Here is a 15,294-nt window from a genome sequence, read left to right as displayed (position 1 = left end):
TTTAACTTTTGCAACCATATATTTAGCGGGATAGGAGTGGACAGACTTAAGTCATGATGAGCTTTTAAGGGCCTGAATGCAGCAGTGCCAGAGGATGTAGCAAAATCAACGTGAGAGTCCATACTGCCTAAAGCAGGTGCCATTTTATTAACATATAGGGGCAATATTTCTGGTGTGACTTCCTAAAAATGCTCTGGCGATGGCTACACACTCAGAAATTAGACAAGTCAACGTTTTCCTATATGCTTTATAGCAGAGAAAGTAGAGCAGAGAGTGTGAGACCTCTCCGAAACCACACTGGCAACTTCTGTGCCGTTTGTGGGCCCATGGGGCAGGGGCTGAGCTATAAAGCACAGCACTCTCCCCGACCTGTGCTCCCACTACCATGTTGTGCACCCTGGGACAAATCTAGGGCAGCTGTCTTAACAGGGTTACGGGAGCTCAGGCTTCACCTCTTCCGTATTCTGGGTTGTACACAAGCATACGTTGCAGCATGGGTCATGCATGGTCCATGTGGCTGCACAGGGAACTTGGGCAGACACAGGAACTCTTGTCCCACACTTCTCCCCTGACTACCCTTAGTAATATGTGATACAAGGCATACCATGGTCAAATCCCTGCCAGAGGTAGTGGTTTTGTGTCTCTGTTTTGACCCTAGTCTTGCTCTGAGTCTTTGAGACAGCACCTCATTCAGATATCTAGGCTAGAAAACTAGTTCAATTCTTTCTGCACCCCATTAATGAAACAAGTTTTCCTAAAAAAATCCCAAAACAAAACGGAAAAAAACCCGTAAACCAAAAAACCCCAGATGCATACATGTACATGCCACTTTTACTGTAATCTGTGGGAGGTGCATGACTGACATGAAGATGGGATTTCATACTGCTTCCATTTGAGGTACTGTAAGAATTGACTATATAAAGCTTTGGCAGCATTACTGTACCTACATCTGACAAGAGTTCATTACACTAGAACAAAGTGTATAGTACTCACGAGGCATAATCAACGGTGCCTAACAAAATATTTAAGTTTATTAAAAATTTAAAGGTGCAAAATATACTAGATTGTTAGATGAAGGTAGAATTTAGTGCAGCAAGAATCAGTCGGAGAGATTGTCTTAAATCCTGGCATTTTCTGCAAGGAGGAAGAAAATGGAAAGAGAGTGTGCTTTGTGTGCTTGTCCTTTGCCTGTGTGCCTTTGTAATATAATTACTAGGTAAAAATGTAACAGCATAAGAAAAAACATGGCGTGTTTGAATTAAGCACAGCCTACTGCATACGTGCGTAGGAGCAGAGGCTTCTCTTAAATTCCTGGTGTTCCCCGTGTGGCTTGTGAAGTAGGTGCACGATTTTTATTTAGCAGCAAAGTCCAGTGCTTGCAGTGCCGTTACATGAAGACTCGGATTCTGCAATGGGTATCAGCATGCTGTAGTTGTTGCTGTATTTCTTAAAAAGTTTGTGAGAACAAATGCTCCTGCGGTACATGCTTCTAATAACACCCACTGTCTTCTTCCTCAGCACTTCAGCTTTCCCTTTCATATGCTTGCTCTTGTTTAAAAGAACAATATATATTTAGTTTGTTGCCAGAGCTGTGCTTGAGTAACACTGTCTGGGGTGGTAGGCTTGAGTTTCCAGAGGATAATCTGAACATCAGCTCATTATCTCAGATGTTGACACAACAGTCACCTAACCCAGATAGAGGAAATATGTCAGATGAAGGGCACGGCCCTTACGGCAGCTTTACGGTAAGACTAAGCAGTCTGGAGTGCTCCAAAATTGAGAGAGACCAGCGCTGCGGCGTGCACCTTTTATAGGGAAAAAGTGGTGGAACGGTGATCGTACACTGAGGGTTCTGACGTTCTAAGGTGACAGCTCTGCTCTCTCCCCAGCCAGCCATCGCGTTAACGCGGTCAAGGTACAACAGACGAAAGAACGCGTGGTTCATTGCGGGTGGCTTTCGGCATCAGTCCAGAAGAACTCAAAACCTGTGTCTCTGTGTGCATAGCAAAACACCTCAACCACCAAGCTCTGTGTGCTCTTGTAAACGTCCCTCTTATTTATACACATGTGCGTTTGCACACTCTCAGAGTTTAGGTTTTGTCCGTGTGAGTCCCAGCGTTTGCATGCTTGAGGGACAGTGTGTAAAATCTGCACCCACAAAATGGTGTGTATCTAAACCAGGCTTTCTTGGGTCTTTCAAGATGTGACATTTGCTATTACAGAGACGCATTTTATCCTCAGAAATAAGTGCAAAAGTTATGTGACTGCTAAGATTTCTAATAATAGAACAACTTTTTTGACCCTTAAGAGACTGTAGAATGATATAATTCTACAGTTTTTGAGAAGTTTATCAAGCTAGGTATAAGTAGATATGTGACAACCGTCTGAAAAGATTTACCTAGGTTTCCCAGCACAGCCAATTTACATTTTAACTAGCATGCGGTTACATTTTTTTCCCCAGGTTTAATCATTAAACACTGAAAATCTTAATTTCATCAAATGCAATCAAAGAATTTTGTATAGTAGCAATTAAAAGTATAAAACTAGCATTTGAGCTACAGCAAATTAAACAGCTGCATTGGAGTATTTTTAGCAGCCATCCCAATCAAAATGCACAAAAGGCTTTTATTTTTTTAAGGAATATCTGCTGGGTGTAGCTCAAGTTTCTGCAATTCAACAACCTCCCTAAATATACGCGCATACTTTTAAAAATTCAGTTACTGATAAGCAAGAAACTGTATTTTTTTCTGCAAGGCAACTTGGGTGAAAAAGTTCAGAGGGCTTGTGCTGACTGGGTTGTTTTTGCAGAAGGGGAGCTTCCAGCTGTAGTTGAAGTGTTTAAATAAGGAAACCAAGAGCTACTTTGTTGTTTCTGTTACTTTTACTGTACTTCATGTGTGGCATTGAGTTTTCCATATTGTAAATGCCACACATGAAGCCAGAGGACCTTGCTTCTCACCATTCCTAGCTCCTGCCACGTTGTGACAGTAGGTCTTTCTATTTATTTTACTTTTTTTTACTGAAATGCCCAAGCTTTTGTGTGTAAGTCAGCCAACAGAGTCCTACATAATCAGCTATATAATTAACGAAGTGGTAGTTCTAAACTTCAAGTACCAACATGTTCCACATCCCTGCTCTGTTTAGAGACTGAGTGAAGAAATTTGGAGGAATTTTAGAAACCTGTTCAATCCTGAGTTGCGCTGTGGGAATTTGCCTGCATCCCCCTACTCCAGGAGATTTAAGAGACCTCAGTCTTGTTATGCAATGATACCTAGAAATATAGAGAGCGTCACAGGTTTGGTTTCTGTCCTGACCCTCCTGGAATCTTTTGACCAAGTGTTTGAGCGGAGGATGTACAGAATACACTCAGAAAGGGACAAAGTGGGTCCAAGGCATGAGTGGAGAAAGAAATTTCGGAGTAGAGAGGAGGCGGGGCTGGGTGGGAAAGGCAGAGATGCACGAGTAGCTGCATCAGTGTGTGTGCTCCTGGAGAAGCGTCTGGCCTGCATCCAGGACAGCCGTGGAGTCTGGTGCAACTGTGAGGTGGATTCACAGCTTCTCTGCAATCTAAGCAGCAACCTGATCGTTCGAGTTATCTTGAAACTGCTGCTGACCAACAAAGACCATTTGAGTATGGTATGTGAAATAGTCATAAACTGACATGGTTGCATACTCAGTTCTCCTCTCAGCTTCTCCATATATTTTTTTTCTGAAAAAAGAATAAAGTAAGTGAACACCCTAGGCATCCGTTGGGACAAAGATCCTACTTTGTCTAATAAACACCGAGAGAACCTACATCTTGGATTTTTTTGTGTTGCCAGTCCTGTGCTTAGAGACTGTATTCCCTTCCATTCTTCTTCCATCTTCCTCCATCTTCCTCTGTTTCATCCTTTGCTCCATTCGTCTTTTGGACATTCCTGATGTTTTGCAGATCATCTCCTGTTAATCAAAGCTGTTCTCCCTCCCCTAGTGATTCAGTTTGTTGTCTCTCATGAAATGTATTAGCTTAAAGTTAATGAACTTTCACTAGAGCTCTTTTCTGTTACTTGCTGCCATGAAGCATCAATCAGTATCACAACAGTAAGTGCTAGTTTAGTGTGGATGACATCTTTAGAAGGAGGGATGCAGCTGAGGAGGTGAAGTGGCTATTTAGAGCTCAAATCATCAATTAAATTACTCAGTGATAAAGTCACTGTCTTGTTCTTTAGTGACGTTCATGTCATGTTGCTGTGTGGGGAGGTGGTGATGCATCATTGCTCTCTGGTGCTTTGTGATGTTGTATCAGCGCTGGGGATATTTTGGGATAGTGCCAATATTCTGCAAGCTTTTCAGGCATGAGATGCTATAACGAACAAGAGAAATAATTACTAAATCACCCCTCCCCTTACACTGGGAGCCGGGACTGGAACTCAGCTTTCATTTAAGTGCATTTCCCAGAGCGACAGAGGCGGCCTCCTCGCTGCTACCAAAACCGCATTCTCTGGCTGGCTGGAGAACATGTTTTCATATGTCTTTATGCCTGCTTGAGGAAGTGACATTATGTTTTTCACTGCGCTTTTGAAACCTTCCAACCAAATAAACAAAACTAGTGTTGCTTCTTGTTGTGGACTAGCAGACTGAGAACCCTCCAGACCTCGGCATGGCTGTCTCAATCCCTGGCCTCTGCTTAAAAATTTACTCTGACTTGAAAGGAAGAGACGAGATGCTGTTGGCCGTTCCCCCAAGAAGGTTCTGCAGAGGAAGTGTTTTCTCAGAAGGTGTTTGGAGGTCATACTGAGTACAGCAGAACTGGGAAAATACGGACACTCAAAAGAGGGAGTAACCATTTGAAGAAGGGAGGGACTCACGAGCACCCGGTTTACTTCATGATCTGGCTTGCTCCACCACGCTGTCTGGCATGGTAAGCCTAGAAATGTTAGTGATGTTACACTATGTTACACACCTAGCTAGGACAAAACTTCCGTGCACTGTCAGCCGGTCCTGGCCACAGCGACGTACAGTGTGTAGTGTTCACCTAAATTCCTGCGAGTAAACATTTCTCTTGCCCAAGACCGCTGCCTCTGGGTTTTGTAGACTCATGCTTTGGGGAACCGTAGCATGCACTGAAAGCCATTTTACTATTAACTACTGGCATGAAAACACCAACCTCAGTATATGGAACACGTGATTACAGTGACATTAATTAAAAATACTTATCAGTCCACTCTGTTGCCAGTGCCTGAAGAGGTTTCTAAGGGATTTCACCAGCAGCACTTTAAATTATTTGTCAATGAATAATGAAAACATTGGGTTGTTTATACTCCAGGGATGCCATCTTAATAAGCGACTGCCTGCCTGCCACCCCCCTTAATTTTTTTTTCCCCACTTCAGAAAGGTGTCTAAGGTGGGGGTCCATTGTGGGAGCTGAGATACCATGTTTATATTTCAAAAGGCAAGCCCGAAGCCTTTAGATTTGGTCTCCAGCTGAGAGAAGCACACATTTAGAAATTACAACATTGGTGTTGGCTATCTGGAGCTTTAGGAAGTGGCTGAGAGCTGGCAGTCAATTAAAACTGGGCTGGAGTTCAATATCAGAGTTATGCTGCCTGTTTTTGTAGGATGTGTTTGAATCCCAGGCTAGGCTGCAATATGGTTTTGATGTAGAAGTATGTAAAAAGGAAATGTAACCCTTAAGAAGCTGTCTGCATTTTCTGGTACAGACAGGTTGTTCTACATAACTCCAGTTCAAGACCATATTTGGGCTGGAAAGTTGTACCCCACGTACTGTGGTGCAGATTCTGATCCTGGTTTTTTGTGGTGTAAACATGGGGTGAAGCTGTTAACTTTGCTCCTTTGAGCAAGGAGCTGCGTTACATGAATTCCGGAGTGTGACCAAGGGTGGCCTTTCTGTCTCCAGCACAACGCCGGCTTTGGCGTGAGCAGTGGCAGAAGTAGGAGATCGTGCTTCTGTCCCACAAGGGAAGATGTAATCCTTGGGCTGTCGAAGCGAACGTGGATGTCTAGTGGTTCGGTCCCTAGACTTCCCGGCTATGCTGTGGAAGACCTATCTGATCATAGCGAATCTCTGTGCCGGGCATTTTTAAGCAGCTGGTTTATACAGCTGAATTCCCAGCTGCTTCTATACAAGGACCCTGAATTTTTATCTTCTTTTTTTTTTTTTTTCCCCCCCACTGTGGCACCTTTCAGTGGTTAGCACGACCTTCACTCGCACAGATCGGGACCCTAAAAGTAATATGCTCTGTCTACTTGCTGGGAGTGAGGTGCCCAGATCTGTTAGCACTACCGCATTTGGTGTTCACTGGAATATTCTTGCTCTTATCAGACAAAGCAGATCAGATTTGTATTCCAGAGACCTGTTGTGTTTTTTTTTTTCTTTTTTTCCCGGTATGGTTTGGGGGTTGTAATAAGAGCGCTTGGGAGCATTTGCAGCACTGTTGGGTATGCATGAAAAATACCACCTCCCGGCCCCACGAGTTGGAGAACAAGTTTCGAAAAGGAATATTTGCCCTAAGGTCCTTCCCCAAAGACACTGAAACTAATTAAAAGGCTCCCATTAACTTCAAGAAGCTTTGGATCCGATCCCTGGTGTTTTTGTTTTCAGAAAGCTGACTGTAACCGCGGTTCTCAAGTGGTGGTGCGAGGCGGCTTAGCTCCGATGGCGTTCCCAGCAACCGATGCCCCTCGGAACAGGCCGCAAATGTGTAAAACAGATTCGCCTGTTTACAAAGCCGTTCTCAGATGAAACCATTTAAACTCACTTTAAAAAGAAAGGAAATAATTGTTCCATTTGCTTTAAGGGTTAATTACGCTGGCTAACTAGACTATGCAGTAAGGAAAGGATCCAGGGATCTTAGGTCTAGGAGTGAAGTCATGCCCCTTACCAGTAGAGAAAAGAATGGTAATTGCCTGCTGTGAGTACGAACATATTTTGCTGGCTAGCAAAGAAATGGCATTGACAACTGGCAAATCCACTCTGCTGAGGAAAAAATGTATTTTTGAGGCAGGCACACAGCCAGCGTTTTCATTCGGGAAGTCTCATAAGTGGAATCAAAACTCTTGCGGAGGTAACATGAAACTGTGTGTTAGAAGGTTGTTTTTTTTAATCCCACATTTAATTCTGTCAACATTTCATGCTGGAATAAGAAAAATATTCCTTAGGTTGGTTTTAGGCAATTCCCCTCATCTTTTTTTTCCCCCCTGAGTTCCTTCCTCCACCCCTCTCCTCAAGATTTCTTTCAGCGACATATTTGTTTAGAAAGCAGGGGTCCTTAGGAAAATGGTGATACGGCCTCCTCTCAGACGTGCCATGCGAGCAGCACCACGCATTTTGAACTTGGCCCCCGGTCTGGGGATGCGCTGAAGACCGAGGATCCACACAGAAAGAGTGGACCGGCAGGGCCGGGGAGCAGCAACCATGGGGGGCACCTCTGATGCACCCATGTCTTCTGCAACCCCTCCTGCCCTCACATAGCAACGGTGGTTTTGCAATGAAATAAGAATTGTAAAACCACCGTGTGTTAGTGAAATTCACTGGAGATGAAGGGGCAGAGCTGAGGCCTCAGAGATGGGGCAAGTCTCACACAGTGCATCTAATAGTAGTAGGCACAGAAATTAACTGTTTTAGTGTATTTATGGATCGAGTCCTAGGGTCATGTCTGTAAATACATTTAGGCCTTATTTAGGTCTAAGATAAGCAGACTTTGTAATTGATTCTCTATAAGCCTCAAGGTGGCCATACTGGGGTTTTTTTGGCATTGAGGTCTTCTGAAAATCCTCTCTACAATGTAGATTTGCACGTAATCTTTTTTAATATAATAAAGAACTGAGCAATTCTGAAATATTAACCCTCTGCCTTTGTGCTTAAGGATTTATAAAGAGCTGGAACCATTGCTCATAAATCTGTATACAGGCACTTAAACAAATAGCCTGGTTACCTAAAGTGCTGAGCACTCGGCCTTTCCAGTTGATTTTCTAGGGTTTGGCCTGAAAAAGGCCTGTAGAGCTGAGGTCCCATTCTTTCCTTTCCTCCCACACTTTTTAGTGGTTTAAACTGTGTTCCTTTCTATAGAGCTTCAATTTGCAGTCATGTCTGCTGCATTTCCTGTATATCACTTGCAAAGTGAATCACTAAGGTACGTTGCATGCAGCATTTGAAATCGCAGGTATCCTGCAATTGCCAGAACACGATGCCCTTTTTGTACCAAAAACTGCATTTTGGCAAAATTCTTTGACAAATCCATTTTTTAGCTAAACTTCTGCTACTCTTTGTGCCTATCCTGGTCTCAACACGCTTCAAGTGGTCATGGCACCAAATGTTTCAGAGTTCAAGGAGCATCTGGACGATGCTCTTAGTCATATGATTTAGTTTTAGGTAGTCCTGCGAGGAGCAGGGAGTTGGACTCGATGATCCTTGTGGGTCCCTGCGAACTTGAGATATGCTGTGATTCTATGTTTCTATGATAATATATAGCTTGTAGTTGGTGTATGGTTTTGGTGTTTGCCTATTAAGCTAAGTATGCTTTGTATGCTGTGATGAACAGCTTTCAGTTAGCAGTTCCTTCTTGCCATCAGACAGAATTTGATCCACAGAAGTGAAAGTTCCTCAAGACCATTTCTTTGTATCATTCGTTTCCCTGGTCATTACTCTTCCTTATAACTTGAACACTGCAATAAATGCTCTGTTGTTTAAGATTTAGCTTAGAAAGCCCGTTATTCTCAGTCTTCAGATCTTTGTTGATGCTGTTTGCTGTGGTTCTTTATCACAAAGAACCTCAACTTAGGGAAAATAAAATAAGTATCTGATGCCATAAATTTCTAACACAGCATCTTTTTTCCCCCTATTTTTAAAAGACTTCATAAATGAGCAAACTTGTTGCCAGAATATTGGTTTGTTCAGGCTTTTCTATTTGTTACAGAACAAGTAGCATAACACAGTACAAATGTGCAACAAAAAGTTGTGGAAGAGTGGAACTTTTGGAATGGGAGGTATAGAAGGCATTAGCATGGCCTTATTTATGGATGAACTTTAAAAAAACTATTTGGAGGCAGGAAACAAACGGTTTATTTTCTCTAGAAATGATTTGCTGTTGTGTTAGCATTTTCTGTTGTGGCAATTTTGTGATGGCACTTGCAGTGGCAAAACAGAGAACAAAATAAAAATTCCTGAAATTCTTAAAAAAGTAAAAAAAATCTCAGATGATTGTTAGTGCCAGGAAAAAAAAAAAAAAAAGGAGATATTTTAATAGTCTGTCTGGATTTCCTCTAAACAAACATGAAAGTAACTTTGGAGGGAACTCTGCTTAGAATGGGTCAAGATTTTTTTGCCCTGCATTGTTCTATAGTACTTCCAAAAAGATGTAATTGATGGAGGTAAATACGAAAGATAAAACATATTTGTCGTTAACTCTGGGAGATATTTTTTGTTTTTTTACAAAAGCATATGTAATAACTTTAATGGGATTGAAAAGTGAGGGGGAGACAGAAGTCCTCTATAGAGTCAGGGATACAGTGCACCTGCCTACCATTTTATTTGGCCTCAGTATAAATAGAGGGCTTTGGACCAGGTTGCCATTAGTCTCTCATCTTTCATTATTATTCGGTAATTTAATCCACAAAATACTTTAAGTGGTACGTTTTGACCCTTTGATTTCTGAATTATTTTCCTCACAGATCTTTTTCTCTCTGTGTGTTTATTACATTCCTGTGCACATGGAAAGTCTGGGTCTGTTAGCAAGGCCAGAGCAGAGTTTTCCAAACAGAAAACAGTTCACCGTCACTTTTGAATTGTAAAGTACTTCTAAAGGAAGACCAAGCCCTTTTAAACATCAGAGGAGAACTGAGCGTGAACAGACTTTGCAGGGCTGAGTCCTTCAGAAGCCAGGCTGGCTTTGTGCCTGAACTTGCACTCACTGAAATTATGAGAGAGAAGTGAAATAGAGCCGTGCTTGTGGTGTGTAAAATAGCCCTCTGAATGGAAATGAAATGTAGAAGGAGGTTCTAGATGTGTTCCATTATTGTAGGTTCTGGAAGAATTACAGAAGTAAAGGAACAGCACTTTCCACTCTCCTCCTACCAGATACAGATAACTGCTACTCCAAGTAGAGGATGTTGGTCTCAGGCTATCAAAAAGGACGAGAGAGACCTCAGCTTCAAACACTGTGAGGGTAACTGTTCAGAAATGCATTTAGCATTTTATTAGTAAGTGCTGGCCATAGGAATGTTCAAATAAAAAAAAAAAATTCAAACAACTCATATTTTTAAAGACCCAGTTAACTTCATTTTTAGTCAGTTTTCAGAGAATCACGGAATGATTCATGATTCATGAATGAATCATGGAATGAGCCTGGAAGGGACCTCTGGAGGTCATCTCCTCATCATTTTCCTCTAATACCTTTTGGGCCTGAGTGAACCCGTGAAACAAAAATGAGGGCAAACTGCAAAATACTGTCTCTGACTTGGATGAAACCTGAATGATGTGGAGATTTGAGAGCAAAAAAGATTTTCTTGTGAAATTTCCAGTGTAGTTTCAGAAAAAAATAGATGTTGGAATGAAGTCCTCTAAACTTTGGAGAAACATCTGAACTCTGGGATAGTCACCAAAACCAGACTGTAAAAAATAAAAAAAAAAGAACATTAAAATGCAATGAATGTTTATGAAAGAGGCACGATTGACATCTGTGGAGATCAAACATCTCTGCTTAAGAACGGTGCTGTTGGCAGTGTGGGTTCGCATGCTGCCAGTGCTCCTCAGTCAGGGCTGGGCTGAGGTAGTAGTGCTTTTCCTCAAGTGAACTGTGTCCCCTGTGTCCACAACCTTTTAATTCTTCCATTTCACTGAAGGATCACTCAAGAAAAATCTCAATATTCCCTGTTTAGAGCGTTAGAAATCTCTAACTGGTTAATTTTATCCTTGATGTAAATGGAAATTGTGATTTCGCGTCTTTCCCGAGATAGGTGATTATTTTGGTATAATTCCTCCCAGAAGTCAACTGGTACAATACACATGATGGCTGGGTAGTTTCACCTCTCAGTTTGACCTCTTGTGGTCTATGCCTGTGGCTGCTTCTCCTCACATACATGGTTGGCTCTTGGGGCCATCTACTCCAAAAATCACAGTTCCTTCCACTCAAAGCACTTCATAGATACACCATCATTTTTGTAGAGAAATCTTGCTTCTAAGAATAAGAGGCTAATTCAAGATCTTGTCCTTTTTCTGAGACAACCAACGCCTATGTCAGCTAGTAGAAACACCTGTCGCTTAGGCTTGGAGAGAGAGACTCAGCTTTTCACCCCATTTCATTGCAATCCTCTACTGGAAATGGATTATGGACCACTTTAATAATTGCTTTCTTTTGTTTGTTTGTTTTTAGTTAACAGGAAAAAACAGAAACATTCCAAACCAAGTTCAAAGGGAACTTGGACATCTCTACTTCCCCATCCAGGAGAAAAGGGGTAAAATCTGTTTTGAGTTTAGCTATCAATCCAGAAGTAAATTGAATTAAATACGAAAATGTTTGAAAGCCGAGTTGTATTTCATTCCAACTGCATTGCTGATTTAAATGGGGTGGTGGAAGGGGGAAAGGGCTTAAATATTCAGCATTTTTATGATTAGGTATCCCTTGTGCCCCACCACACCTCCTCTGAAAACAAAACACGAAGCATGTTTGGAAGAGCTCGTTACTGCTACGCTTCAAGGCCCCGATGCCTGTTGTATTAAGGCATAGCCCAAAGCAAAGTGAAGCGCTGAGCTGCACCAGTGCATGTTGGCACCGTCTGTTTGAATCTGCATGTGTACGCTTACACATGCACGTCACACCTTGTACAAACATATCACAAGAGCCAGAGCCCGTGCTTTATATATATGTTACAGTGGACTTCCAAGGCAAATGAAAAGAAAAAAATGTTTCCTGAATTAGAAACCGTGCTAGTGAAAGAAAATGCTGTTTGCATGATCAGTGGGCAGAAGGAGAACAACGCTATTTAGAGTTTTCCAAAGGCAGGGAAAGAAAGCAAGTCTGGCATTTAATTCTGAATTCCACGAGCAGGACAGGGAGAGAAGTGTATCTCTGGTATTTATTTCATGTAAGGATTTTGTACTCTACAAGTGGTCTGTGTCACTAATTTGTACAGAATATTCTTTGGTCCTTAGAGTGTTAGGCAGGCTCAGCAGGGTGACTGATACACCAGTTGAAATGAGAAAAATGACATGCATAGAGATGAAGGCTGCCATTCACCAACATGTAACAACAGGAGACAGTATGAATAAGCATGTTCATATTCAGCATACGGAGGAAGTTCTCTGATGCTTGGGCTATGTCTTTCTGTTGTCATGAGTGTTCACAGTTCAAGCCTCTGCTCAAGGTTGAAGGCCTCCGTGTTGCCTGGTGGTTGACATGCAGTCTGGCACAACTGTGAGCCAGCTGTCATCTCCAGGTGGAGAAACTCAGTTGGGTGGGAACACAGCAAGACACTGATCTGAGCTCAAATGTCACCTCCACAAGCAGGATGGATGAAACTGGTTGAAGCCATGTGGCACAGGGAACGTGAGCAGACATTTAGACAAGGCTAAATAGGAAAGGGCCAACACATCCTGAACTGGGGACTTGTAAAGTGGGAAATGATGACCAGGAGGACAGACAGAGGATTAGGCCAAACGCTGTGGCATGGACTGACTTGTTCCAGGGTCCAGACAGAAGGTATCTCAGGGGACCTGTTGAGTACTGCTGCAGCAAACACTACAGGAGGAAGCTGGGGTGGTTGTAATATTTATGTGCTGTTGATGAAGCTTTTCTCCATAATACTTGTAAAGAGCTCTGGAGCGCACTATCTGCTAGATTAACCTGCACTGATTTTGCATCCATTTATATGGGAAGACAGGTATTTTTAACATGAGCTCTGCTGCATGTTTAAATGAGACATGCTTTACAATGTAATTAAGACACCCTTCTTTTCGCACAATTGTCAGCTCGCACTTTTCCCACTTCACTAATGCCTTCAATGCACAAAAGCCATGAAGAAAATCTTTCCGTGACATGATGGCATTACCAGCTCTTTTCAAGTGGGAGGACTGTACTCCTACACAGCAGATTTTCCCTGTGTTGTGGTATTCATGCAGCAAAGAGCTGCACTTCTGAAGGGTTTCTTGTTTAAGCTCTTTCATGCTTCTTGCCTTGGAGACTTCTTTTAGACTTGTAGCCAAGAGGAGGTCAGGAAGTGCTCCGTGCTGCAGCTTCTTTTTCTGTATATGTTTCTATGTGGTTCTCCACAGATCCATGGAACACATTCCCTTCCATCTCTCTCCCTTTCAGAGTAGTTTATGTTTCATTATTTGCAGATGGAAAAATGACAACTTGACAAACAGGGGAGGATCTTTTTATTTGAATCGTTGTCTTCTTTCAGGCTCCCATGTAATGTAACGGGGTGATACTGAGAATGCAAAAACCGATGGGATTTTATTTGCCCACTGTGTGAAAAATGAACTTCCGTGCACATTTCCATGTGAGGTTATTTTTAGCTGTCGTTCTGCTGATGGAATTTGCTCATCTTTGTGACTTTCCGATTTGGCCAAACTACTGATGCATTTACTGATGCCTTTACTGCCTTTGATTTTAGGGGGCTGAGTTTAGCTTTATAAAATCTGTATTTTCATCTCTTTCGTACTTCTTTTTTCATTGCTAAGCACACAGAGTAACGAGCAGGGATAAATGAAATCTCGAAAAAGCCACTAGGAATTCAGCAGCCCAAACCATTCCATCTAACCCAAGACACACAAGCTCCATTCCCCAGTTTTGTTTATTCTTTTCCTACCATGATTTACAGCCAAAACACACTAGCTGAGCTTGCTCCTCATATCCCAATCACAAAACCAGGAAAGGTTTTCTTGAACTGAGCAGCACTGTTAAACCCTTGTCTCACAGTTTCAGATTTAAGTGTGAGCACAAAGTTAATAAAGTTTCACAAAGATCTGGGTGTCATCTCAGTCATGTTAGTAGGAGCTATGAAAAGTGGTGGAGTTTGAGGGCAATGTCGTCCCAGCTATTTGTCCCAAGCTGCTTCTCCTGTACTTCTTTCTCTGCTGTTACATTTCAGTACTGTAGCGGAAATGAAGCTCTGAGAGAGCACAAGGCCAGAAATGGTTCAAAATCTTTCAGCAGCATATGCAAAACGGGGTGGTGGGGAAGGATGGGACAGGCTCAGGGTAGAGCCTACCTCAGAGTGGAGTCATCAGCTCAGGGAACCAAAGATGGGCACCAGCTGGCATTGCCCGACCATCTTTCCTGCATCTTCCACCTTTGCTGGGCTGCCCATGTGAGAGGGCAGTGCTTCCACTTTCCTCCCCGTGAGTGCAGGGCCATTGACTGGAGTGCCTTCCTACCCAACTGGCTGATCTTCTTGTGCCTAAAGCCACCCTACTCTGTACTGCTGTAATCATCAGCAGCAAGGCTATCTCGGCATCACAGATGCAGCGGGGTTGGCAGAGCTGAGTTCAGGGGATGTTAATTAAAGAGGACATCCTTCTGCCTTTCTGCTCTGCTGGCCCTTGAGCACAGTGGATGGCCTGACCACTGCATTCACTATTGCATTTTGCGTTCGTGTCTACAATAAGAGATGTAGTACACCAGGAGGTCTCCTCCAGCATCCCAGTTTTCTGAGCTTTGAAGTGATTTGTGTTCATGAAAGCAAGCAATTACTTCATAGCAGCATATACTGTCATGAGTCTCTACTATGAGCCAGCAGCAAAACCCTAAATTTCCTGTATCCTATGTTGTTGGAATAGGTGTTTTTACAGAAATTGATGCCATGGAATCAAAACAAAATGCTTCTTTTTTGTCTGTGTTTTGCTCTGAATCATAGTTGTTACTGCAGTATAACAGAGTTCTGCTGTTATCTTCCACCTTCTCCCCCCAAAAATCAACCCATAAAAAACCTGTCTGGATTTTAGACACCTGGTTATAGTTAGTTTCTTATTTTAAAATAGCTTTCAAAATAGATCAGACATTACACCGTTAAAAACAATTTTCCCTGTAGGTATTGAATATCAGACAGGGCTTGTAGTAATAACTGATAGGTATCTAGAATAATCTTCAGTATGGACTGAAACTACAAAGATCTGTCAATCACTGCATTTAACTTTAAACACAGATGATTTGAATTCGTGTTAGCAGCATGAGGAAGTCAAAAAGATGGAATGGTGCTGTCAGAGAAAAGATGATAGGATTACCTCTGCTGTTAGCCTTTCCTGCTACTTGTTTGAGATACTAAATCAAGGTGAAGTTTATGAAAAAGGCTACAACG

General features: G+C 42.3%; 1 protein-coding gene across 1 annotated transcript in view; it reads left to right on the top strand.

Annotated features, from left to right (window-relative positions):
• LOC104622748 overlaps positions 1-3,636 on the top strand; it is a gene marked incomplete at its 3' end in the record, with an annotated part of 62,204 nt that extends 58,568 nt beyond the window's left edge. The window contains exon 4 of the mRNA XM_010289624.1: positions 3,234-3,636. Within this exon, the coding sequence (XP_010287926.1) occupies positions 3,234-3,636 (403 nt within the window). The remainder of the gene's footprint in view (positions 1-3,233) is intronic.
• Positions 3,637-15,294: the final 11,658 nt, after the last annotated feature.

This window comes from Phaethon lepturus, unplaced genomic scaffold (genome assembly GCF_000687285.1).
Source record: "Phaethon lepturus isolate BGI_N335 unplaced genomic scaffold, ASM68728v1 scaffold29786, whole genome shotgun sequence".
Classification (NCBI taxonomy): Eukaryota; Metazoa; Chordata; class Aves; order Phaethontiformes; family Phaethontidae; genus Phaethon; species Phaethon lepturus.
Note: the sequence above shows the minus strand (reverse complement) of the source record. Positions and strands in the feature narration are given on the sequence as shown.